Source organism: Mustela nivalis, assembly GCF_964662115.1.
Source record: "Mustela nivalis genome assembly, chromosome: 6".
NCBI lineage: Eukaryota > Metazoa > Chordata > Mammalia > Carnivora > Mustelidae > Mustela > Mustela nivalis.
The window spans coordinates 128,772,010-128,797,348 of NC_139025.1; the positions used below are offsets into that span (position 1 = coordinate 128,772,010).

Sequence of the window (25,339 nt, forward strand, 5' to 3'; positions counted from 1 at the left end):
AATATTTAAGAAGGCAATCCTGTTACTCCTAAGACCAGAAGAGGAAAAATAGGTAGGAGTTGGTTTCATTTTGAGTGTTGTCCAGGCTAAAATTGGGGCAAGATTTGCTCATTGCTCTCTAGGACTTCATTATCACCTACTGAGGAGATAAAGAAGAACAATTACCAAGAGTTATATAGGCTTAAGTGTGCCAGGTGTTGGTGTAAGCAGCTTACAGGCAATATGTCCCTTGTCCTCACACTCCAGGGTAGACACGGTCACTTCCATCCCACAGCATAGGCAAGGGATCTGGTAAGAAGAGCTTCCCTGCAGGGGCTTAGAAGACAGTGAGGAGCTCTACCAAGGGGACTGGAAGTCAGAAGAGCTTGAGCTCAAGGCCTGAGCTTGCACTAACAGACAAGGAGGAACAAAATAGAGGTGGAGGGGAGAGGGCCTGGGTAGCTCCCAAAATTTTCTCAAAGTTTAGCCCAACCACTGCCACCACCCCCAGCTAATAAAAATGACCCTCATCTCCTGCCTGGACTAGTGCAGTAGTCTCCTCATTGCTGCCCTGTAGACTGGTATCTGCCCAGAGCTAGAATGACCCTCTCTGAGCTTGGAGGGCACATCACTCCTCTCACCAAACCCCATGTGACTGCATCTTATGCAAACAAGAGCCACAGTGGCCAACCAGGGCCTGTAGAATCTCACCCTGTCCTCTCCCATGTTCCTCTGTCTGCCCCTCTCTCTTTTCAGCCCTCCCCCAGCCACACCAGACCCCTTGCTGTTCCTCAGCCCTGCCAGCACACTCTTCTCCAGGGCCTTTGCACCCACTGTGTCCTCTGCCTAGCAGTCCTTTCCCAAGGAACTACATGATGACTTTTTTGCTTACTTCTAGGCTCTGCTCACATGTCAGCTTATCCATGGGACCATCCCTGCCACCTTAAGTGCTCACCCCTCACCTCCTCCCCGGTCTTCCCTCCATAGCTTTACTTTTCTCTAAAGCATTTACCCACCATGTGGCATCTTCTCTTTTCATGTATGATGTATAGTATACACTATGTATGGTCTATTGTGTTATCATTCTTTATAAATCATTCTGTATATCTTTATCATTCTCTATATATCAACTATATATTGGGTATATATACTGATAGACATAGTTGACATAAATATATAGATCTACTATACACTATATATAGTCTACTTTGTATCCTTCCTTGGTTTACTGTCTGTCCCCATCGGGAGGCTAAGATTCAGAGGACAGGGCTTTGTTTTGTTCCCTGCCTCATCATCAGAACCTAGAACAGTGTCTGGCACATGGGAAGCCCTCCATGCATGTGCCGCGCTGGGATAGATGAATGAGCAAGTAAGCTGGACCTGGAAATGAAGAGAGGCCTGGCACCACCCAGTGTCCCCTCAAGAACCCTGCCAGGGTGGAAGACACCACCGACATTTCTAACAGTAGAACATGATCAGATTTGGTTTCAGGAGCTTAGGGCTATTCCAACTAATGAGGAAGAACTGAATGGTTATCAGACCTGGCCATCAGTGGATTCAGCCCTTTTTAAAAAAGATTTTATTTATTATTTATTTGACAGACAGAGATCACAAGTAGGCAGAGAGGCAGGCAGGGCAGTGGGGAAGCAGGCTCCCTGCTGAGCAGAGAGCCCGATGCGGGACTCAATCCCAGAACCCTGGGATCATGACCTTAGCCAAAGGCAGAGGCTTTAACCCACTGAGCCACCCAGGCACCCCGGATTCAGCCATGTTGTCAAGTGGTGAGCTCCTGGGAGCTGGGAGGATCTGAGGCCCATGCAGGGACCGACAGAGGAGAGGGTCCTTTTGTGTCCCCAAAAAGGCATTCAAAGCCCCATTTGTGTCCTGAGAAATCGTGATTTCCAATAGCTTAGCTTCTTGCCACACCAGGCTGAGACCCTGGTCATTGAAATGGAAGGCAGTTAAGCCAAATTTTAGTGGAGCACTGTCACCAGCTCAGTCTTGTCCCAGCCCACAACTTGCCTCCTCAAGAATGACTGTCCCCACCCAAGAAGGCCCTCCACTCTTTGGAGGACCAGGAAGTCCCTGGTCCTGGTGTGTTCAAGCTGGCCCTGGGTGTCCTTTGTCAGGGACCGTGCTGGTCAGGTTTTGTTGTAGTCACAAACCACCTGAGCCTCTCAGTGGCTGACAGCCATGTCCTGTTATGGCAGAGGTCAGATGTCGGAGATTCCCATGGTGGGACCTGCTATTCTCATGGCAGAGGGCAGGAAACAGAGAGAAGCAGAGCCAAACCACACAATCACACTCGAAGCTTCTGCTGGGAAATGGCCAGCTTCATGTCCACTCACACCCCATTGAACAAAACATGACGTAGACAGTGGGTGGGATATGTGATCCCGCCCTAGGGAGAGCAACCACTCAGGACCAATAATTATATCTGCCTTAGAGCTGTTGTGAGCAGAAGGATTTCTGTTTTGAATAAGCCTTTGACCCATTTAACTCATGTGACTCCCTCTGCTCTACTACTTCAGAATTGCAAAGCTCTCTATATCCATTTCCCTCCCTCATGCTACAGGCCCAAGACTCCATGATGTGTCTGGAAGGCCCCTTGGGGCAGCTGGCCTCCCCTCCCGGTTATTCTCTCATTGTCTTTCCTTCTCCTGGACAGGTGGGTGGCAGGCCCATGGAGCCCCTGCTCAGCTACCTGTGAGAAGGGGATCCAGCATCGTGAGGTAACCTGCGTATACCAGCTGCAAGACGGCACCCACGTCACCACACGGCCCCTCTACTGCCCAGGCCCCCGGCCAGCACCAGTGCAGAGCTGCGAAGGCCAGGACTGCCTGTCCATCTGGGAGGCATCTGAGTGGTCACAGGTGGGTGCCCGGGCTGCCTTGTCCACAGGGACCCCAACATGGTGCCTTTCCCTCTATGCTATTTGTGACTCAATCCCAAGTATCACAGTGCTTGCCAGCCCCTAGCTAACTAAAAAAGATGTATTCTAGCTCATGTGTTCCTAAATTCCAACTGAGAAGACAATATGGCTAAACAAACATGGGTAATGTGTTTTTGATCATATGTATGTTTTTGGTAATATTTACCACAGTTCAATCCCAGTTCCTTAGAAAATTCTCATTTAAAGATGGATGGATGATGGGTGGATGGTTGGATGGTGGGGTGGGTGGTTGGATGGATGAATGGATAGATGGATGGTTGGTTGGGTGGGTGGGTAGATGGATGGATGGATGGTTGGGTGGGTGGATGGATGGATGGATGGATGTTTGGGTGGGTGGTTGGGGAGGTAGTTACGTAGGTAAACATACCAATTGACTAACCAGCTGACCTTCTAATTTTCTTTTGGTGTATTTGAATTCTAGTGCCATCAGATTGGGAAGGCAGTTTCAAAGGTTTTCTCTGAACTCTGTGTCAGTCTTTGCAGATTATAAGAGGCAAAGCAGACACTTGGAGGGACAGTTTTTAGTATACAAGTTGGAGTCACATATCTCATGCCATAAAACATTTTGGAAAGAGGTCAGTTAAGCCTTAAGTTTTAACTTGAAAGACTGATTCTGGAAATATTTTATCTTTGTTAATATCATCCTTCAAGGCTTTGTGTTGACTTTGCATTAATGATTTTGACTGGCCATAAAACAAAAAATAGCTTGAATAAAGGGCAAGTTTCCCTCAGGTCCTCCATCAAATGTGTTCTAGGAAAGTCAGAAAGGCTAAATCCAAGACACTCTTCAGTGTGGAAAATATTTTTAAAGTTCTTTTTTATTGCCAAACAGTTGGAATTATTTTGAATAAGAAAGTATTCAGCCCATTCTTAATGAGCGAAAAGTCTACCCTTGGCTGCTCAGAAATGGGGTTTACTTTTCAGACAGATCTTGACATATACACATTTGAAGACCTGAGACTTTATCCTGCACTTTATGATATTTTAGGGAAAAGAGTTTAAAATTTTTATTTTTTATATATACTTAGGATTGTAAGTTGAACATTCAGGGGACCTCTTTTAGGGAGGGGGACTACTTGCTGGAGGGGTTGGGGCAGGCATGCAGTTCTACCACCACCCTGCCCCCGACCTTGAGCCTGAGGTCCTTGATCACTAGCTCTTGATCCAAACAAAATTTATGCTTTAATCAGATCAAAGTCATAAATTTTCCATTCAGACTCTTTTTAATAGAAAAAAAAAGTCCTTACCAAAGTAACCAAGGCTGACATTATCAACTATCATCATAGCATTAAGAATACCAGATTGGAAAATGTGAAACAACTAAAGCAAGATTTAAAGAAATATCTCTAGTTTCACATCTGTATCTCTGAGTGTACCTGATCCTAATGCTGAAATAGTAACCACACCAGTCTCCTTCTGGCTCAGTTCAGGCTTGAGCCAAATGCCTCTTTCTGAACAGTCAACTTGGAATCAAATCTTGCCCTCATTCACGAGATACTCACCAAAGTGGTGTTTCTATTGCTTCACCACATGCTAAAGCCCCTTTAAAGATTTTATTTATTTATTTGAGAGAGAGAGAAAGAGCATATGCAGGGATAGGGGTAGAGGGAGAGGGAGAAGCAGGCTCCCCGCTGAGCAGGGAGCCCACCATGGGGCTCAATCCCAGGATGCTGGGATCATGACCTGAGTTGAAGGCAGATGCCTAACTGACTGAGCCTCCCAGGCACCCCACTGCTGAAGCCTTAAATGTTTCTTCTTTAATGTTTCTTCATCCAGAAACAAATGGGTTTAAATTTCTCATGGTAGAGAAATTTATTTGACTGCAGAAGTTGCCTTTGTAGAGCTGGCATCTGTTGATTGCCCTTCCTATCTCTCCCCCAGCTTCTTCCAAGCTTTGTTAGAATGAGGAGCAGTTACCAGGAAGGAAGCAAAAGATAGTGACTGTCTCCTGTCCTCAGTTCCTCCAGAGAAAGGCTCACCTGCAATGCTGCCCTTTTCTCAAAACTTCAGGCTTCCAGGGCTGCTGCTCAGAAGGGCTGAACCAAGGTTTGGTCAAGAACCAGATTAGACATTAGCATCTGAAATTCAAGGGCAGGGGATGGAAAGGGACAGGGAATGCAGAATAAGTAAGATGATGCAGGAACTCTGGCAGAAGTGGTAAGTAGGTTTCTAGTTGAAGAAGGAGTGTGGGTGTGGGCAGAGCTACTGAAATGGTCAGGGAGCATCACCAAGCATAGAAGCAGAGAGATTGACCTTCAACTCAGTCACCTAGGCTCCCACTGCAAGAGGGTAACACCTGCTCTGGACTGACCCCTTGCCTCCAAGGTTCTGAGCTGACCCCTCACCCACACACGGGATCAAATACGCATGCTCTCCACCTCCCCCCAGATGATGCCAAAGCCAGTTCTGATGTATGTGTGTTTCTTCTAAAATAAGCCAGCTAAGTCTGAAAAACAAAACAAAACAAAACAAAAACTTCAGAGAGCTAAATTGAACTCATCGGAAAAATAGAGCTATGTAACATTTTGGGATAAATGTTAATAATAGAAATATAAAGAACAACTTTTGTCCTTTAGATGCATTTTCCCAGGGGACACAGTGGAACTTTTTAAAAAATCAAGTTTGCTGTGTCTCAAAAATATCACTGCTCTATGTTTCTGGTAAATCAAGCAAGTATGAAAGCAGATGCTTGAATCATGAGGGCTCCATTTTGTGCTACCACAGTGGATGGGCTGTCCCCCCACATAGCTCTGGGACCCAGCTGTTGGGAGCCTGGGGTTCACTCTGTCTGTACCTCTTGGCAGAATGCAGCCTTCAGCCCACCATCTCCACAAATGACATTTTGTTTCTGTGGTAGAGACGTGCAGGGCTTCCGTACCCCACAAATAGGAGGGAGAGCTCCCTGGGTTTGCAGGCTGTGTTGCCCCCTGTTGCTGGCTGGATCATGTATGCTGTCAGTCCCGTCCTCCCAAGGTCATAGGTCTGTCCTCCTGGGCTTCCTTCTTTGTTTTAAGGTGGTAAGCTCTGTCGGAGCCTGGGGAGGTCCCTCCCTGAGTTCAGAGGGAGCATGCCAGAAGCTGGGTCCAGCTACACCCCGCAGGTCCGCCATGTTTACCCATTACCCCATCTCTCCTCCCTTCTTCCAAGGCTCTTCCTGCCCGAGGGAGTGGGAATCTTGAACTCTCAGGGCTCGCACATGATTGGTCATTCCTCAGGCCCTCTTTGGGTCCCCTCACCATACTTTCTCTTGCAGTGTCTCCTGGGAAGTAGGTAAATCATCACAGGGACCATTGCTCGGTGACATTCTTGGCATCCACACCTAACACAGTCACTGTAGCTCTCTGCAAGACCTTACCAACGGCCTAAGGTGAAAGTCACCTATGGCTTGGCTTTGCATCTCCACCTTTTCTGCCCCGATCCTGTGCTTTTGCCCCAGGCTGGCCCAGGTAGTGTGCATGGAGCTGGAGGCCAGCCAGGAGGAGTCATGGGCGTCAGAAGTCTTTGCATGGGCGTCCTAAGCTGGCTTCCCTGGCCCTGTCCCCTGCTCCACTGAAGGGATCCGCCAGCATTTGCCCCTTGAACTTCTCCACTGTGTTGGTCTCTTGGACCTGGTAGCAGGCCAGTAAATTCTGAGTTTGGTCTTTGGGGTACCTCAAGCTCTCCCCATCCCTGGTCACTTGGCTGAGTCACAGCTGGAACCATGTGCCTCAGACTCTAGATGCCTATAGAAGCATCCTCATCCTTGCATCCCCAGCACTGGGTCTGGCACACGGTTGCAACTTAATAGACATTGATGACCTTGAACTGAACCAGACAGGGTCAAACATCCCAACGGTGTCTTGCAGTGCTCGGCCACCTGCGGCAAAGGGACGCAGAAACGAACTGTGACATGCACCAATTCACAAGGAAAATGCGACGCATCCACGAGGCCCAAAGCAGAGGAGGTGTGCGAGGACTACTCAGGCTGCTACGAGTGGAAGACTGGAGACTGGTCCAAGGTGAGTGGCGGGTCTGCATCTCCACCCTGCCCAGCAGCGCAGGACACTCTGCAAGCCAGAGCTTGGAAGTCACCCTGGGCCTCCATGGCGTGAGGCAGTCCCAGGCCACCTGGGAAGGTTCACTTTCTCTCCAGGCTCTGCACCTGCCTGTGCCCCTGTGCTGCGTGCAGTCGGAAGGAAACCGAAGGCCCCTTCAGAGCATGAAGCAGGGTGCTCCCGATGCCAGTTGGCTTTCCTGTGCTGCGTGCTGGCTGTGCCCCAACATTCCGTGGGGGACTTGGCCACCAGCCATCACAAAAGCCTCATAAACATGGGGGAGCCTTGGCTGAGGCGGCTTCAGAGGGGCCTCAGAGGCAAACAGCACTTCCCTTCACTTTCAGGACCCCTGGGTGAGGGCCCACAGGATGCAGGGATGGGGGTTCTGGAAGGGTAGGGTGTGGCAGAAAGGAAGGGCCATCTTCCAGAGCCTGGCCTGCAGCCCGGGGTTGGGGGAAGAGATGGTGAAACGGCACTGCAACGTAAATCAGACACAAAAACTGCTTTCCTCTTCAGCTCTTTTATTCATTCCCCTGGTTTCTGTGAACCTGATACCTATGATGCCTGTTTTCCGGGCCAGGGGGGTGGGTGCTGAGGTAAGTACTGCTGTGACACATGACCACCGGCCAGGAGGCCTGCTAGAGAACTCTTTCCCAAGAACTGTAGAATTTCTGATAACCTCTGACTGGCTGAGGGAAATTTCTAATGGCAGCTTCAAGGATGTTTATGTTTCCTTTTTGGTCTTTGCAACTGAAGACTCCCTGTTTATTTCTCTTGATGTCTCTTCACCCTGTGTTTGCAAACTGGTGGCCCAATTGCCCCCAGTTTTTGTGTGGCCTGCACGATATCATAAACGTTCTGGAATTCATTACCAACATTTAAAAACACGGTGGTTTCACCTGAAAATCTGAATTTGTGGCTCCTATCTAGATATCTGGCAACGTGGCAGTGTGGCCTGTGTCCTTGCTTGGCCACCATGACCTGGGGCCAAGCAGGCCTGGCATCTTTCCCCAGGAAGGGGCACCCCAGCCCCTCACACTCCTCCAGCCACTCTATGTTTTGATTTAGCTGCCTGGTCCAGACAATAATTTGCTTTCTGCCTCTGCTTTGTGGAAGGAGAGATGGTTTGGTCATTGGAAAGCAAGACTTATCCAGATCAGGCCCTTGCAGAAATGCCACCTTCCTGCAAGTGAGCATACAGTCTCCTCCAAGCCCCTGGAGGACATAAAAGCCAAATAGGTCAGGTTTCAGTTTGCCAGCTGTGCTAAAATGCAGCCTCTGGATAACTGCAAATTTGGGGAAGACCAAAAACACCTCCTTTTTATTTACTCCCTGATCAGTAGATCTAACCAGAGCAATAGAACCAGGGCCGACAGTCCAGTTTCTGCGTGCATGTAATAACATTTAGGATGGAGTTGCCAGGATGTGTCTTCCATTGGAGGAAGGCCTCACTTGAACTTCACTTCAAGGGCCTTGCAAAAATGTCATTAGAAGCTGGAGTCCTGTGACTCGAGGCATCAAGGGGCTGAGTTACAGCTCTGTTGCACTGTTTAACAAATCTTAACCTCTCTGGCCCTCATTCTCTTTATCTCTGGAACAGAGACTCATTAACACTGGCCCTGCCTGTTTCTCAGAGATGCTCGGAGCTATCAAGGCATTATAGTAAGTGTGAGTAGCTCTTGGACATCTCAGCCCCAAACCCAGCACCCAGTGTTTACACTGTGGTGAGGCACAGTCCCCAGGACTAACCTGTTCTGACCTCATCTGACTTTGTCTTATCAATCAGAGGGCCCAGCCTTTTATACAACCGTGCCAAGAAATGTCTCCTAGACAAGGGCGTCAGACCCAGCTTGAGAAAGGTCACCAGTGTATCCCAAAGGCCCAGCCAAATGGAAGTGAGCTCTCAACAGTTTGGGTTCTAGTCTACAAGAAAACACTTGGGAGTTTTCTGTGTCAGAATTGTCAGAAGACATGGAAGGGGAGCTCTCCAACATAGTAAGAGGCAGAAGACCATTGTCCAGACTCCAAATATCCAGGTGTGGATTGGAACAAAGCTGTCATTCTACCCAAGGAATTAGAAGGGTCCTGTGGTCACACCCCACATGTCACCTGTGCTAGTGAAGGGGGACTTCCATGGTCACAGATGTCCCTGGGCAAGAAGCAGAGGGGAGGAGGGTTCAGGGAGGGCCTGGGCCATGTGCAGCCACCAGAGTATGAGGCACCTTGCGTAGTTTTCTGTTTGAGGTCTACCCCTGTACCTGTGCTCTCCAGCCAGGTCCTTAGTCCTGTTTTCTAGAAGAGGCAGTAGATGCTCAGAGATGAAGGGACTGGCCTATACCCCTCTGCCAGAATCCAAGCTCCTGAACCACTAGTCAGAGCTCAGGCCACATGGAGAAGCACTCCGGAGGCCCTATGATGGTACTTTTGAGCCACAGCATGTCCCACAGACGGTCATCAGCTCTCCAGAGCCTGGCCTTCTCGAGCCTCACCATTCTGGTTTCGAAGACCAGATGGACACTTCGGTTTTCTTAACACCCTGAACTTCCTGGTGCGGGGAGGTACAGAACCCCAGGATATGAATGTAAGTCATACCTGAGAGGCCCAACACCATGCTACCCCACTCGCCCTCCTCCATTGTTCAAGCGCCCCTCCTTGGCTGCGGAGGCTGGTTTGCCATCCAGCAAACTCCCTCTCCCACCAGGTTCACCAGTGAGGTCAAGCCCTTAGCTGGCCGGCCTCTTGACTAGCCAGGCCATGGTGAATAATGCCTCCCAGCTTTCTGGAAAGTAAGGCATTGGAAGGCCACAGAGCCTACTCTTCAGCACAGCCAGCTTGATCAGTGACCCCTGGCCATAAAAACAGGACAGCTTGATGGCCTGTGATGATCTCGGCTGCTATTCAGGGCTGGTATCTGATGGCACTGGCTTGGTGCACACAGGACCAAGAGGGAGAGTACTCAGCATGGAAGGGGGGCGTGCTCTCCCATGCTTCCAGCTGCCCCGTCCCCAGCAGGTCTGGCCAGAGCTAGGGCCCAGGGAAGACTTGACCTCCCAAAGTGAGAACTTGGCCCCAGAACTGGAAGTCCGTATAGGCACAAATGTACTGGGAGCGAGCATGATGGGGCAGGGGCCACACAGAACTGAACCAGGGGACCACACCCTGACCGTTGGCCTCGCCACCACTCCCTCCTCCACTGCCATCACCAGGTGGGCTGCCCTTCCCCCAGGTGCAGAGATCTGTACAGCACAGTTCTAAAAATCTGCCTGTTGCTTTTCCCCATTTCTTCTCTGGAGAATGGAAAGGATACAGTTCCCCAGGGGGGTCCTGGTCCTCATTCACTGGGCAACTGTCCAACATAAGTGGATTCCACTGGATGAATGTTACCCTGATATTCACACTTGTTTGGACTAGATTTGCTTTGCCATTGACCTCTTAGCTTGGCTTCACGGCTTGTGGACAGTGCCCTCATCACACACATGGTACACTTTTAAATCCTCTTCTATAACCAGCCCCCAAACCGCCACGTGCCAGACTTTAAAGGCTTCAAACAAGCTGCCCAAAAGGAAAGTCAATAGAACTCTGAGGACTGTCAGAGCCTCAGTGATCTAGAAACTTTGACATTTTGCTTCTAAGAAATCTCCTGTTACTTGGCCCCAAGGTGCTGTTGAGAAAGATTAGCATGTCTCTAGGGAGGTGATGGACGGACGGGCCAGTGGACGGACGGGCCAGTCTGAGGACATGCCTCAGGTGCTGTCCTGCCCCCACCGAAGCAGGAAGGACCAGTCATCCCTTGGGAAGGGGCTGGCACCAGTCTTCTCCAGTAGCTGGGTGAGGGTGCCTGAGAACAGCACCCAGAACTGTGGGGAGGCAAGGCCCCTCCCCCAGCCTCAGCACATGGCTGAACCCCAACCTGGGTCCCCTGCGTGGGACAATCCTCACATTCCCATTCCTGCTGAGGGCATTATTACTCTCTGCCATGTTTGAAAAATGACCTGTCCTCCTGGGATACCAGCTATTTCCAGATCTGTGCAAATCATTGTTTCCACCTGCTAAATGCTGGGTATTCGACCTGGGGGCAGAGAGATGTCACTTAAAATGGGAGAGGAGGAAATCACATTTCTTTCTAGAATAGTGAGACTTTTGATCACGAGTTGAGATGTTTCAGTTTCAAGACCGGAGGCATTAATCACCACTGAGATGATGGGATGTTTCTGATTAGAAACAAATTATTCTGGAGGGATTGTAATGGATGGTGTTTTTAAAGAAAACCATTGGCTCTCTGCGTTAAGAGTATGGCGTTCCCTTTCACTGAAGAGATCAAAGGACCGTTGACTTCCTGGTGCCACTGGAGGTCCCGTGGAAGGGAGCTGGTCTGACTGTAAGGCCTCAGTCAGGCCCCAGGTGTGCCCCCTCACACCCGAGCCCCAGATTGTGATCTGGAAATCACAACACCTCCTAGAGGCCTTGGGAGGTCAGGGGAAGGAGTGAGCACACAAGAGCCTCTGGGCTGCCGCACCCCAGGGAAGAAGTCAGGGAGAGCCTCTCGCTCCTACCTTGCTATCCCGTGCTGTTCAGACAGCTGGTAGATGCCTTCCTGTGCTCTGGGCAGGGAGACAGGGCTTTCAGCTCCAGGGCCTTAGCAAGAACAAGAGTGGTTTGCTACAGAAAGTGCTTCAGCCTACACCACTTCCAAAGCCTGCACCTCCTTTCTTGGATGGGGCCTGACCCCACACCCCACTCTGCAAGGCTGGGGGTCTGCAGCCAAGTCTCTGTGATTCAAGCAGCATTTCCTGAGCTCCTTTTCTCAGGAGAGAACGTGCTAGACCTGTCCTGGTCAGGGGGTATGAGAGTGGACAGTGATCCAGCCCAGGTATGGACCGACAAGGAGCCAATGACATTAGTCATTGACATTAGCCAATGACACTCAGTCGCCTGGTCCAGTGTGCACACTGTGCTGTGGGACGCAGGCATCCTCTGCCTGGACAGCTGTGGATGGGGTTGCTGGTGGAGAGTGATGCTCTTTCTTTTGGGCTCAGTGGTAGTGGCCCCTGACATCCCCTAGTGCTTTAGAATTAACAAAATACATTCACTCATATTATCTCATTTGGCCCCATCCCCGTTTTACAGATGAGGAAACTGGCTCACAGTGCTGATGTGGCTTTTTTTTCCCTCCAAGGTCACACAATTAAAAAATGGCAGAGCTAAGAGTTTGGTCCCTGCTTTCTGACTCTTAATCCACCTTTTGTTCAGCCTACACCACTGTTCAGGTGCATAATAATGTCAGGGCTTTAGATTGTGAACTTGAAACATGGAGGAGCTGAATTCTAAGATGCCTGCAGCTCGAACCATCACAGGCATGTGCTTATCAGAAAGCCAGGTATCTGCCTGTTGTCTCTCACAACCTTTTCCTCCAAGGGCTCTGTATCAGTCACTCACACTGTAGTATAAATCTCTCTTTAGTGTTTTCTCTCTCTCTCTCTCTCTCTCTGAGGTCCTGCCTGTTGTCTGCCCTCATTTGTGAAATAAAAAATTGAGTCCTTATTAAAAAGAAACTTGTACATCAGAGAGGAAGTGTGTGAGGCATCAGCAGTATCAGGACCTTTTTCTGGACTGTGTGAAGCCATACCACTCAGGCAGCCAGCACTCTGCATGAAGATAAGAGAGCCAGTCCTCCATTCGATGTTACTCATAGGATTATAAGCACCCAGGGAAAGGAGGGTCATCACGTTTCATTGCTTTTCAGAGCAGGGGCAGAAGGGAGAGGCCAGACTACCCCTTTGGTGTGGAACATTTTGTGTGGCTGAACAGAGCCTCCCACCAGGTAACCGAGTTCCGGAGAAAAGTCTAGAGCCCATATCTGCTCAGTTGAGAGAAATGAGCTTCCAATAGAGCAGGGGAGCCCCCGGAAATTGCCAGGACAGGTACCTGCATGGAAGCGAGCTAATAGTTTAACAGCAGATGCCTCTGCCCCCTTTGTTGCCCTGCTGTCCCTCCATTGACCCAGTAACCTTTGTCAAACTAGCTGCCTTTGTGTGGAGCAAGGGATCAGAGAGAGGTGTCTCTCCCCTGCACAGCAGCCTGGGTTTTAGCCACTACCTGGACCTTGCCATTGAATCAGAGAAGCTGTTGTCTCTATGGAACACATGCTCTATCGGTGACCCCCAAACAGGGCTTGTGGTCAGGAGGACACAGGTCCCACATCTCTGCTCTGCTGTCTCTCATCAGACTCTCATTTCTTCCATGAGCCTATCAAATATTGATGTCTTACAACAGCCTTTTGAATGTGGCTCAGGTCCTGTAAAGTGGTGCCTGCACATGGTGACGGTGTGTGTAGGAGGCAGGAGGCAGGCTGTAGTGCTTGCAGAGCGCCTGGGCCAGCCTCCTCCAGCAGGAGTGGAAGGCCTTCACACAGTCACTAACGGGCTGAGAGAGCTAAGCTACCAGAGTGATCACAGCTCCTGCCTGAGGACTGACAGGGACAGTGGCCCTGCAGGGTCCTCTGCGCCCCAGGCTCACAGAGCACAATCAGGAGTTCTTGGGATCACCAAACCTTTTGGGCTTTCGGGGGTCACCTTGACCTTGGGGCTCCCCGGCTGTAGAACCCCAGCCAGGATTTGTAGGTCAGCAGGTTGCAAATTCAGAGACACTGGGGAAACCTCAAGCTAAGGCTGTGGAGAGGAAGGAAAAACAGTTTGAGAGGGAGTATGAGTTGAAGGGGTGTGTGTGTGTGTGTGTGTGTGTGTGTGTGTCTGAGAAAGCATTTCCAGTTTCAAGGCTGGAGGAAAGAGTGGGGATTTTCATTACTGTTTAAAACCTGCTATTTCAGGTTTCAACAGCTTCCGACGGTTGCATGGCTCATGCCAAGTCTGGGGGGAAATCTGTCAAAAATGCTTTTGAAGCGCTTTTGACATTTCACCAGCCAAGTGCCTTTCAGACACCCACAGAAAATGGAGTTAGCACGAGGGTCTGCCCTTCCCCCACCCCCGCCTCAGGCTCTGCGAGCCAAACCTGCCCGGCAGAGCACAAGAACATGGGGCCCTCACGCTGGGGCGTTGAGGGCTCCCCCCTTGCCAGCTCTGCTGCTCACCCCAGAGCCGGGGAGGAAGCCTGGCCGCCCCCGCCACCGTCGGAACCTGGGCTCCAGCAAGTATCGAACATTCCTGCAGCGTTGCCATCTTCCTGAGGTTTTTACGACCTCCTTTAGCTAATTCTCAAAACACCGCTTTGGGATCTGGTGTTATTTATAGTCGTGATTTTACAGCTGGGAGAAGTTGAAGAGAAGGCAGACCTCACTGCAGAGGAGCATGTCATCAAGGCTGGGCCACCATGGGATGACAGAGACCCGGTTCCTCCCTGCTGGGGAGCCCTGTGGCCCTGGAGGAGGTTGAGGTGGGGGGTAAGGGGCTGGAGCTGTCACTGGGGAGGAGCTGCAGGGATACTCTGGGCCTCCTGTTCCTCTTCTCTGAAAGCCAGTGTGGTGTATGCATGTTTACTGTGCACCTACTATGTTCTGAGCGCCGCCCTGGCCATAGCCACTGTTAGCGGGATGATAAATGAGGTCTAACAAGAGTGACATTAAGCCCAGGGCTCAGTACATGGTAGGCATGCAGAAGGTGGGTCCAGCTGTTCCTACTGCTGTCATCGCTGCCACCACCACCGTCATCATCACCCCCAAAGAAGCTGGCAAGGAAGCGTTGCACCATGTCTCGCTGTCACTTGGGTCCGAGAGTCCAAAGGCCTTCCCCAGTTTTTTAGGGAATTCTTGTTCACAGCCACACCCGAATGAATACCACGAGCCCATGGATATGTCCAAGTCAAAGATTTCTCTCTCTGGCCATAAGTCTTTTGCTCCCCGGGTGCTAGAATTTTCATTCTGTTATTGCTTTTCCAGTGAACAATCCCCCCCCCATGTGTCTTTTACTCCCCATCCCAGCGGGGGGACTGCCCGGGGCTGGGGGCCAGGTCACCAGGCCTTGTCTGTGGTGCACAGCTGGGGAGGGGGAACGTGAGGGGCTGTCCTCCCTTTGGGTCGTCTGGTGGGGAGCTTTCCCAGCTGGATTTATTACTGCTTCGTTTCTTTGTTTCCCCAGTCTCAGGGAGCCATATTAAACGTTAATGTAATGAACGACCTGAAAAAAATACCCCACAGTGAAAGAGGACTTCCAACAAGACCAGATATGTTTTTTATAGATCTGTTTGCTGGGATTTTTAAAAGTCCCAGAATGGCTTCACAGTGATGCTTGGGGCTAATCCAGCGCTAGCAGGAGACACTGTGGTCTCCTCCCTGTTTAATTAAAGCTGAGGCGGAGGGGAGGCAGGAGGAGACAGAATTCCTTGTCTGTGCCCCCTGTGTTAACCCGATGCAGCACGCTCAGGTTACAAGGGGCTGCTATTGAAAGCAGCCCCTCAGACTTGTCTACAGTCGTGTTCGCGTTCGTTTTCAGGGTCAGATCAGCTCCGGGAGGTTATCTCGCTGAGCTGCCAGATCAGGGCCAGGGGCCAGGCACAGGCAGACAGCCACACCTGCCTGTGGGGCCTGGTGGTGGGGTGTGGCCAACCCCCCAGAGAGCTAAGCCAGCAGGCAAGCGGCTCAGCGCCTTTTCCTGGGCTCCAGGGATTCTCTGGTCGGTTCTCTGCTCTTGTCCAAGCACTGACTGTTAATAATAACAGTAGCACTTGCAGACGGCTCCCTCACTGCTGCTCACTTATTCCAAGCTATTCTGTTTGGGTTTTTTTAAGATTTTATTTATTTATTTGACAGAGAGACAGCAAGAGAGGGAACACAAGCAGGGGGAGTGGGAGAGGGAGAAGCAGGCTTCCTGCCAAGCAGGAAGCCCGATGCAGGACTCAATCCCAGGGCCCTGAAACCATGGCCTGAGCCAAGGGCAGATGCTTAATGACAGCCACCAAGGTGCCCCTGTTCCAAGTTATTCTAATCATCAAAATTATTCTGCAAGGAACATTTTATTATCCTCAAGCCACAAGTGAAGAAACTGGGGCTCAGATAGATTAAGTAACTTGCCCGAGGTATGGAGTGTGCTAACAGGTCTGTTCTTCCCCTGCTGCTCTGTCCCTAATACGACTCCAGTCAAGGAGAGTGTGGTTACCTGTGGATGTCAGGCCAGTTCTTTCTCCGGGCTGGAAAATTAAAAGCCAGTGACCCTGTGCTAGGGAAGATGGTGGACCTGGGCAGTAACCTGACTTCTTGTTTCCTGGCTCACATGGAGGCTCTATCCAGTACAAACCATAATTCATACAGGAAGATGGAATTTGGTCCATGAAATGGGGCAACTGGGGTCCTGTCCCTCCTCTGCCACTTACTACGTGACCTTGGCCCAAACACTGACCCCCCCACTGAGCTCAGTGGCCAGCAGCCTCAAGATTGTTGTGGAATGTTCCACACTATTGTGGAACCTTACAAGTGAGCCCATGGGACAAGCAGACACACCACCTGTATACACAAGGCTGTCATGAATACACTCCCTTCCTGCCCCCCCCCACACCCTCCTCCTCCCCAACTGGCCTTAGAGCCTGTGAAACAAGACTAAGAACTTTCAGAGGGGAAATCATTTTTCAAGGGCAACCCCAGACACCTGAGTTTTACAATGGTCATCGATCATTTTCAGGCAGAGATCTTGTCAGTTTTGCATTTGGTTTGAATAGACCCACAGGATTGAGTTCTTGCCCTGATTTTTACATACATAATAATGACACCTGCAAAAGACATTGAAGCCCTTCCTGATGTTGCTGGTCAGGAAGTGACTCAGCTGGGCTGACTGCCCAGCCGGCAGGGCCTTGGGTACCTTGTGTGGTCAGGGGGTGCCATGGGAGCGAGAAAAGCACGGCTTCAGAAGCCTTCTCCACTCACCAGTGCAGTTTCCTGGGGCCCCAGCCACCGTCTGTCCCGCCCCAGAAGGAGCCCCTCTCCTAGAAGGAGTATGAAGACACTCAATTCCTAATTCTCCCTTCTTGACGTGTCTCCTGCACCAGGTAGATCCAGGGCCTATAGTCTAAGACAACATCTGATGAGAAAAGGAATGTTGATGTTGCCCCTAGATCAGTACGCAGATTCCTCTTTTCCCCACGTGCGTAATCCAGTGCCAAATAGGCAGATACCAGGTCCCAAGTACACAGTAATCCCATTTTCCCAGGAAGCAAGTTTTTTTTAATTTTACAACCAACTTGACATATAAAAGTCTGTAATGGTAGAGGCAGACAGGTCAAACGCCTTCCTAAAATATGTAATTCATTCAGGTCATTACCCATGCATATCTAAAGGTTTATACTTATCTTTTAACTTAGAAATAGTGCCAATTTTCTTCATGTAATAAAGTCAGACCTGATGAAGCTGCTGGGTGTACGGGGTCAAAAACGAGTGCATGTGAGCAGTTTTATAAGGTGCAACCTAACATTTGCTGTGTCTGCCCTCATTATCACCCCCTCTACCTTCTGGGTCCCCCGTTGGCCAGCATAGGACTTGTCCCCGCTGAGTTCACAGAGATGCCGCCTCTTCCGGAATCTGTAAGCACTGCTCTCGCTGGACAGGTCCTCGTGAGCTGGGGTGTCGTTTAGTGCTGTGTTTGCGGGACTTTGCTCTGCGTTTGCATGGCCATGCTCCGCGTCCTCGGGATTTCGTAGTACGTTACGATCCTTAGGCTTTTCCTTCTTTCATTCTGTTGGTGTGGATCCCAGGCTCTTTGTATAACCACTTACCAGCTTGCTTTTCAGTGATTCTTAAACCTTTTTTAGCTCATCCTCCTCATTTGTGATTTTGAGTCATGCCTCCGGGAGACAGTTACATTTCTTTTGCTTCCTTCTTCTTTTCTTGCTCCCCAAGTGATCACACTACAAAGAATTAAAGGCACCCCTTATCCCTGCCCCTGAACTGTGAGAGCTTTTGTTCTCACTAAAGTATATGGCAACTTTGTCTTTTCCAAGACTAATTTTGAGTGAAAGCCATCTCCCCCTTTTATTCGAGCATACCTGTATAAACTCAGCAGGGTGATAGCTGGATGTCCGCTCTTACTTAATTACACATTTTTGTATATGAATCCTTACTGGTTTGTTGTTAAGAAAAGAGAGCTCATTATACTCTACATAGGACACTGGGCAGAAGTTCCAGATAAATCAGAGGTTCTCAGTTCTGGGTGCCTCTTATAGAGATGGATTGGTCTGGGTCATTGAGGTTTTTACAAGCACAACAGGAAATTCCTGCAACAGATCCCGGCTTCCTCCTTGATGCCCTCCAGGTGGAAGTCATGTTACTATGGTAGCCATCCCATGTTCCAGGTATCCTGTTGGTGGGACCTTGTCATATGGCCTCATCCCTCCACCTCAGCACCCCTCAAACTTCCCTGGGTCCCAGTGCTAACTCCTGAGTCCCAGGAGTACCCCATTGTCAAACCCCTGCCTCGTTTATCTAGAAAATAGGCTGTTAAGAAGACACAATGTTGAGGCCCCTGGAGCTGGCCACGTCCTCCGGGGGAGGGTGCCTGTTCTGGCTCAAACATGCCACAGCCCACAGGGAGGGTTGCTTGTGGCTTCCCCACCTCTTTTTTGATTTGAAAAGACTGGGACCCCTGCACTATTCCCTCGAGATTCCTAACCCTTCTAAAGTAAGAAATACAAAACAAAACTAAACAAAAACAAAAACCAACAACCAAGATCCTACTTGTCAGACTGGGAAGCAGAGGAATTCACCGGGTGTGCACAAGCACTTTGGGGAGCAGACCGTGTCCCCTTGGTCGTAGCTGGTCCCGGCAGTCTCCCACTGATCCAGTGCCTGGTGACTCCTCACAGATTTCCCCCTCCCCCGCCCCCAGGACGGCCCTCCTTCCAGCACGGGCCAAGGTCAGGCCTGGCGGACAGGGAGGAGACAGAGGGGCACATGATCCAAAGGAACCTGGTGTCACTACTCCATGTGGGGTTCGGAGGACACCCCCGCTTCCCTCTCTGCTGGCATGAATTCCATCTGGGCTGTGGCTCCAGAGGTGTTTGCTTTATTAAAGTTTTGCAGAGTGCTCTCAGAACCCCATAAATCATGGGTGGGTAGGGGACCCCAGGTGGAGAGAGTGCGCCTGTGCACCCGACTCTCCCCATGGAGGAGACCAGCTTATCAGAGAGAAAGTTCCGGAGAGAGAGTTCCTGGGGCTCCTGGGAGAGCCAGCAAGGGCCCAGGAGCTCGGAGGGCAGGATCAGGGCAGAGGGGCCGAATTGCTGGCAGAACACTGTGGAACACTTTATAAAAGGGTGCAGAGAGGGATAGGAGGAGGACTGGAACTATATGGGGAAGTCCAAACAAGTGTGCTCAGTGGGAACCTGGGATGTCTGCCGAGCTAACTGGGCTGGTTTGGCAAACCCAGGTCTACAAGGACTGGAGATGCCAGTAGCTCAGGCCTTGGTGTCTGAGTTAAAACTGTGAGCCACAAATAATCTGTGACTCCAAGATGGAAGGTTGCACTTCCTTTTCTTCTACTTCATTTTAGGCCCCAACTCTTCAGGCTTTCGGGAAATTCAACCCCCCCCCCCCATGACTGAGCTCACCTCTACATCCAAGGCCAGGGGGAGATGCCTGAGGTCATCATGCCCAGCACCTTCTGGGTGCCACCAAGCTGTCTTGTCTGCTAGCTGGAGAATTTGGAAGCCCAGCTTTCTGCTTGGAACAGGGGTAGAAAGGGTGGGAAGTAAGATGCAAGCCTCATAAATCAATATTTTAGCAATGATCTTGTCTTTGCTTGGACTGCCGAGACAAAATACCATAGATGAGCGGCTTAACAGACATTTATTTCTCACAGTTCTGGAGGCAGGGAAGTCCACAGTCAAGGTGCTGGCCAATTTGGTTCTTGGTGAGGGCCCACTTCCTGGCTCGCAGATGAGTGCTTTGTCACTGTGTCCTCAAGTGGTGGAAAGTCAGTCTCTGGTCTCTCTTCCTCTTTTAAAAGGACCCTAATCTCTTCATGGAAGCTCTGCCCTCGTAGCATCATCTAAACCTAGTTACCTCCCCAAGCCGCCGCCCCCCCCCCCGCAAAAAAATACCAACCCATTGGAAGCTAGGGCTCCAACATGTGGATCTGGGGAGACAAAGAACATTCAGTCCATAACATCTTGAAACAGGCGTCTATCAGGCAGCTGGTGTGCAGCCAAGCCTCCTTGTCCTGCACTATTTCAAGCACGTGGGAATGACATGCGGGGGCCAGGCACAGGGGCCGCTGCTCCGTGTAGCCATGGTCACAACCACTCGGCCCAGGTTCGGCCCCCAGCTTAGACCATCTCTATCTCTGGCAGTGCTCCTCAACCTGTGGGAAGGGCCTGCAGTCCCGCGTGGTACAATGTATGCACAAGGTCACCGGGCGCCATGGCAACGAGTGCCCCGCCCTCTTGAAGCCCGCTGCCTACAGACAGTGCCACCAGGAGGTCTGCAATGACAAGATCAACGTGAACACCATCACCTCCCCTCGCCTCGGTGAGTGGCCCCAGGCTGGTGGGGAGGGCACTGCTGCTCCCAGCCAGCTAGTCCCTGCTTGTGGAGGGGTTCTAGAATCCAGAAAGCGCCCCCCTTGGGGCTGATCCCAGCACTGGAGAGGCCAGCATTTGTCAGCTCTGTTGAAGGTTAGAGGTTTCAGAGATGGACTTTTGTTCTTTGTCTGCAAGCAGCAACCTCAAACACAACATGGCAAGCACCCGCTAGTCCCTCTGCCAACAGTGAAGGACACAGGATGGTCCCCCAATAAGGTTTTGGGGCTCCTGTGCATGAGGAGGGCAAGGGGAGGTGCGTTCTTCCAGAAATGAAGGAGCTGGGGTGTGATTCACGAAACCTTGGGGATGTGCACATGGGATTTTCTTTAAGCTGATGCACGAAAAGAAAGCAGGTGTTGGCGGGTTGTAGTCTTGAATTCGGTGGCATGGGAGGGAGAAGAGAGACATTAAACACCAATTTAATGATTCCTTTTAACAGTCTCTCCTCCTCCAAATAGAAATCCCTAAGGAATATTTTCCTACCCAGAGCCCCGTTCCCTAATGTTGGAATGCAGCCAGGAGGGGGGCTTCTAAGTTGTTTCATAGACGTGGGGGTGGTCTTGGAGCTTGCAGAGGGATTCCCCCAGCCTCTGCGTGCACAAACTTCCTTGATACGCTTCAGACACCTCCCTCTGGCAGGAACTTCTCTCCACAAGATGACCCTGAAGGAGGTTTAGACCACTTGTGCCATTAGCTTCTGCTTCAGTGGCCTTTTGAAGCCCACTGCCCCAGGCCATTCTGTCTCCTAAATGCCAGCAGGGATGGCATCCTAGGCCAGAAAGCAACAGTGCATACCACTTAGCTGGGAAGCAGGGTGCACAGTGCCCTTGTCCTGAGGAAGCAGCCAGACCACCATTCCCTGCGAAGTGGTCAGGTTAGACACGCGAGTGCATCCCCTGTAGAAGAAAGTGACATCCCGTGGCCCCGGCAGGGGGCCTGTTTCCTCACGTCCATGCAGGGCTCAGGCATATGTGTGAGCGAGGGCAGCCCTAGAGTCAGACCACGGGCCCTCTCTGTGCATGCATCAGGATGTACCCAAGCCGTCCGTAACCCCTGGGCTCTCTCTCCCCCCCACCACACCCTTAGCCGCCCTGACCTACAAATGCACACGGGACCAGTGGACGGTGTACTGCCGGGTCATCCGAGAAAAAAACCTCTGCCAGGACATGCGGTGGTACCAGCGCTGCTGCCAGACGTGCAGGGACTTCTATGCAAACAAGATGCGCCAGCCGCCTCCGCCATCGCTGAGCTCATGACACGTGGCCCAGCGCCCCCCCCCCCCCGCGCGGCAGCGCGTGGCCTGCGTGCTAATGACATGGCAAGCTGAACGCCCACCTGAGAGCACCCCAGTCCTGCAGCCGGCCCCACCCCCCCACCCCTGGAGCACACCACCACTCACCCACGAGGCTGTCCCAAGAATCCGACCATTATAGAACTGGAGTGTGGACTTGACGTTTGCTGTTAGCGCTTTTGTACTTAATATATTGTTAATGGCCACTGGATGGCTTTCTACAGTAAGGAAAGAAATAGGCGTGAGTCACAAAATTATTGTCCTTTCTAAGGGTCTGTGTACCTCAAAGGGAACACCTCTGATGGACAGTTGTCAAAAGAAAGAGACGTCCCTGTGCACTTCTGTCTTGGCTTTCTTTTGACATTTGAATTCCCGGTGCTTGATGTGCCGGGGGGATTATCCCCCAAAGGAGACATTTTACATGAAAACTGGCTTTATTCTGAAAGCTGGCACCACCCTGGAAAGAAGGACGGATGTCAGCAAGCCTCTGCAAAGGGCTTCTGAGAGGCCCAGACTGCCGGAGACCTTCCTGACCACATGAGCATCAGAACTTTGCCTCTCGGCCCATCTCTGAAAACACATTCTCTAGATCATGGGCCTTGTCTTGGAGGTCTTGTCCCTGACAATCTGAATCTCTGTCAGCCAAGGATGCCAAGACCACGTGATTCTGCATACCACCTGTGTCAGGAAGAATATTCTGGAAGTGTTTGGGTTTGGGGAGGCATTTAATTTCTATACAGTCAACCACATTGGGAAACAGAAAAGTCTTTCTCTAAGGTGCTATGAAATGGGACGTATGTTAATTAGGGGGATGGGACTGCTTCCTGGCATAAAGGTGAACCTTTTATCCGGGGCGTATGGCCCCTCTGCCTTCTGGGGGCCTCTGCTCCAGGCAGTGCTTCGTAAAACTTTGCACCTTACAAATGGCTTCCCGTTGATCTTGGCCATCTACCTGAAGTTGATTCTTTCTCGAACCTCTGGCTACTTCACCCTGGCCTGGGACAGGTTTCCTCCAGAAGCCACTCAGCCTGGTGTGCCAGGAACATGGAGGACGGCCCCCCTTGCAAGGATCGCGGCACAACCACCATGCCTTCCCATAGCCCAGACCTTGCGGGGCCTGGCATTGTCACACTGTTGTCATTGACCCATCTTTTTAGTAAGGCAAGGATGACTCTCAGAAAAGCATGAAGAAAGCCTTTCCCTGCTGCAGCCCCTCAAAGCAGAGCTGCACCCTCTCCAGAAGCCTGGGCAAATGACAAGAGTACAGAAGACCATGGGACCCCATCCACTTTGGGAGCTGGAAGGGAAAGACTCTAGAAGCCAAGAGGCCTGTTTCGCTCACCAACTTGGTGGGTGTTTGATGGGTGCTTACATTCAAGGACTTTATCGTGATAAATACCCCCTTCGCCTTCATGATTGCAGACAGGAAGCCTCATGTATGCCCGTCTCCCTGGGGTCATCTCCAAGGACTTCCTGACTTATTGGTGCTGTTTATGTATCTGCTTTTGTTTTTGATGATGTCACAACATTAGGGTTAGCTTAAGGCTGTTTCAATGTATGATTTTTCATATTCCGGAGACAGAGAAGTGATAGGGATGACAAGAAATGTGTGCGGTTCCACTTGAATCATGAGAAGTTTCGAGAAACCTGCTTGGGTGCTGTGTTTAGGACTGAGAGAATGCCAGGATGGAGTGATCCACCCTGCAATGTAACCCCCACTCCCCCAATGGTTGCACCAGGGCCTGTGCAAGATGCTGTCCTCCCCAACTCAGGCTTGGGCACCAACAGAATCCCTCCAAACCCCGTTTCCACAAAACTTTCAAATTCATGGGGAGCTAGGCTTCCATGTTTCCCTAGCCCCCAGTGGGCTATGCTTCACCCCAAAACTTCAGAAAGGTAGCAGCCTCAGAACCTGAGGAGCAGAGCTAGGATGGCCAGCTAAGGAAGCCAGGAAGCCTTCTTGCTCATACGCACGCTTGTACCCAAGTTGCGTGAGCCCATAAGCGAGCCCTCTCCCTGGTACCTCTGAATTACCCCCCACTGGCTACCTTGACCGTGTCCACTGGATGCATCTGGCCAGGGCCTCACACCTTCAAAATCCAAAATAATTGATTTGATTTGATTCTTATTAAACACCCCATTGGTTCCCCCATTGGTGTCTTTCTGACCTCTTTTAGCTCACGCTGACACTGAAATTGCCCAGCCTGCCTTCTGTTTATGGCACAAGCAATGATCAATGTTAGCGAAACCAGCCTGGTGCTCTTCTTCCACTGTGTACAGAAGACATTGAAACCCTGTGATCACAGCAGTGACGTTTCTTTATTAACACTATCCTGTACTGTCACTTGAGTACTGTACCTTTTTGATTGCACAAATGTGTTACTAACTACAGAGTCTTATGACCTTATGGTGCTACTTTCATGAGTACAAATGAAACCCTCTCACTTGACCATGGCTTGATATTATCAGAACACAGGGAAGATCCTCGGCAGCAATAATATGATTGCTTTGCTCTCTTTTCTTCATTTCAGAGTCAAATGTATATATTTTCCATTAGTTAACTTACATTACGTACTGTACCCATGGTATTTTTGTTTTATTTTTTGGTGCTGGTTTTGAAAGAAAAAAAAAAAACAGAAGACAAACATTGGACACCACTGTAAATGAAAAATTAATCATTTCATTGGAAGTGAGTTGAACATGTTTTAATAAAATGTTTTTCCATAACAATATTAAGCTGTCTGTGAAGTAAAAGACAAAAACCAGTCCTCGAGGGCTGACAGAGGGCGGCCTGTCCTGCAAGTGGCCCCATAGCATGCCTGGAATGGTGTCCCAACCACAGCTGGGGACGGTGTCAGAAGTTGCTGGTTAATGCGGTTCTGGCCAGTGGCTGCATCTCCCTGAGCAAGTACTAACAAATCATCCTGTCCCGGGCCTCACCCTGGTGTGGTTGCAAAGCTCTGGGTGGGGACACAAAGGCCTGACAGCTGTGCTGTGAGTCTGCATCTGATGCAGAGCAGAAGCCACCTCGCTTGCAGAGACACCCATGCTCCTTTGGGGTGCAGGGACCCCTGGTGCAGGCGAAGGGGGCATTTCAAACAGAGCCTGGGCCCTGGTAATGCCAGAATGGGCAGCTGCTCCCTACAGCCTTGCTTTGCTATCTTTAGCCCCTCCATCCCCCACCCTGCCCATAGCTTCCCTCCTCATGCGGGGATGAGAAGCAGTCCTGGCCCTGCCATCCTCCCAGGCTAAGGACACGGCAAGGTTACCACACTGTGGGACCCCATCTGAGATTGACACGGAGCAGGGATACTGCTCCTTCTGGATCAGGAAGTGGTGGTTCCTCTCCTTCTAGCAGCAAGGAGAAAAAGTTTCCCAGCCAAGAACGTGGAGCTCCATTCAAGAGAGAAGGCCTCCTTTGAATGTTGGAGCAGCCCCCAGAAATTTCCTGAAGCAAAGACCATTTGTTTAACAGACAGCAAACTGCCCACAGCATCCCCAGTTGCCAGGAAACACAAGCCTGTTGCTGGCATTCATTCTCATTAATCATCAGCCACCTACCTCAGA

General features: G+C 50.7%; 1 protein-coding gene across 6 annotated transcripts in view; it reads left to right on the plus strand.

Annotated features, from left to right (window-relative positions):
* ADAMTS17 (ADAM metallopeptidase with thrombospondin type 1 motif 17) overlaps positions 1 to 24,504 on the plus strand; it is a 327,093-nt gene extending 302,589 nt beyond the window's left edge. For all 6 annotated transcript variants that reach the window (XM_082736454.1, XM_082736458.1, XM_082736455.1 and 3 more), the window contains 4 exons: positions 2,648 to 2,852; positions 6,778 to 6,930; positions 20,251 to 20,428; positions 21,568 to 24,504. In XM_082736454.1, coding sequence (XP_082592580.1) covers positions 2,648 to 2,852; positions 6,778 to 6,930; positions 20,251 to 20,428; positions 21,568 to 21,737 — 706 coding nt within the window. In that variant the 3' untranslated portion in view covers positions 21,738 to 24,504. The remainder of the gene's footprint in view (positions 1 to 2,647; positions 2,853 to 6,777; positions 6,931 to 20,250; positions 20,429 to 21,567) is intronic.
* Positions 24,505 to 25,339: the final 835 nt, after the last annotated feature.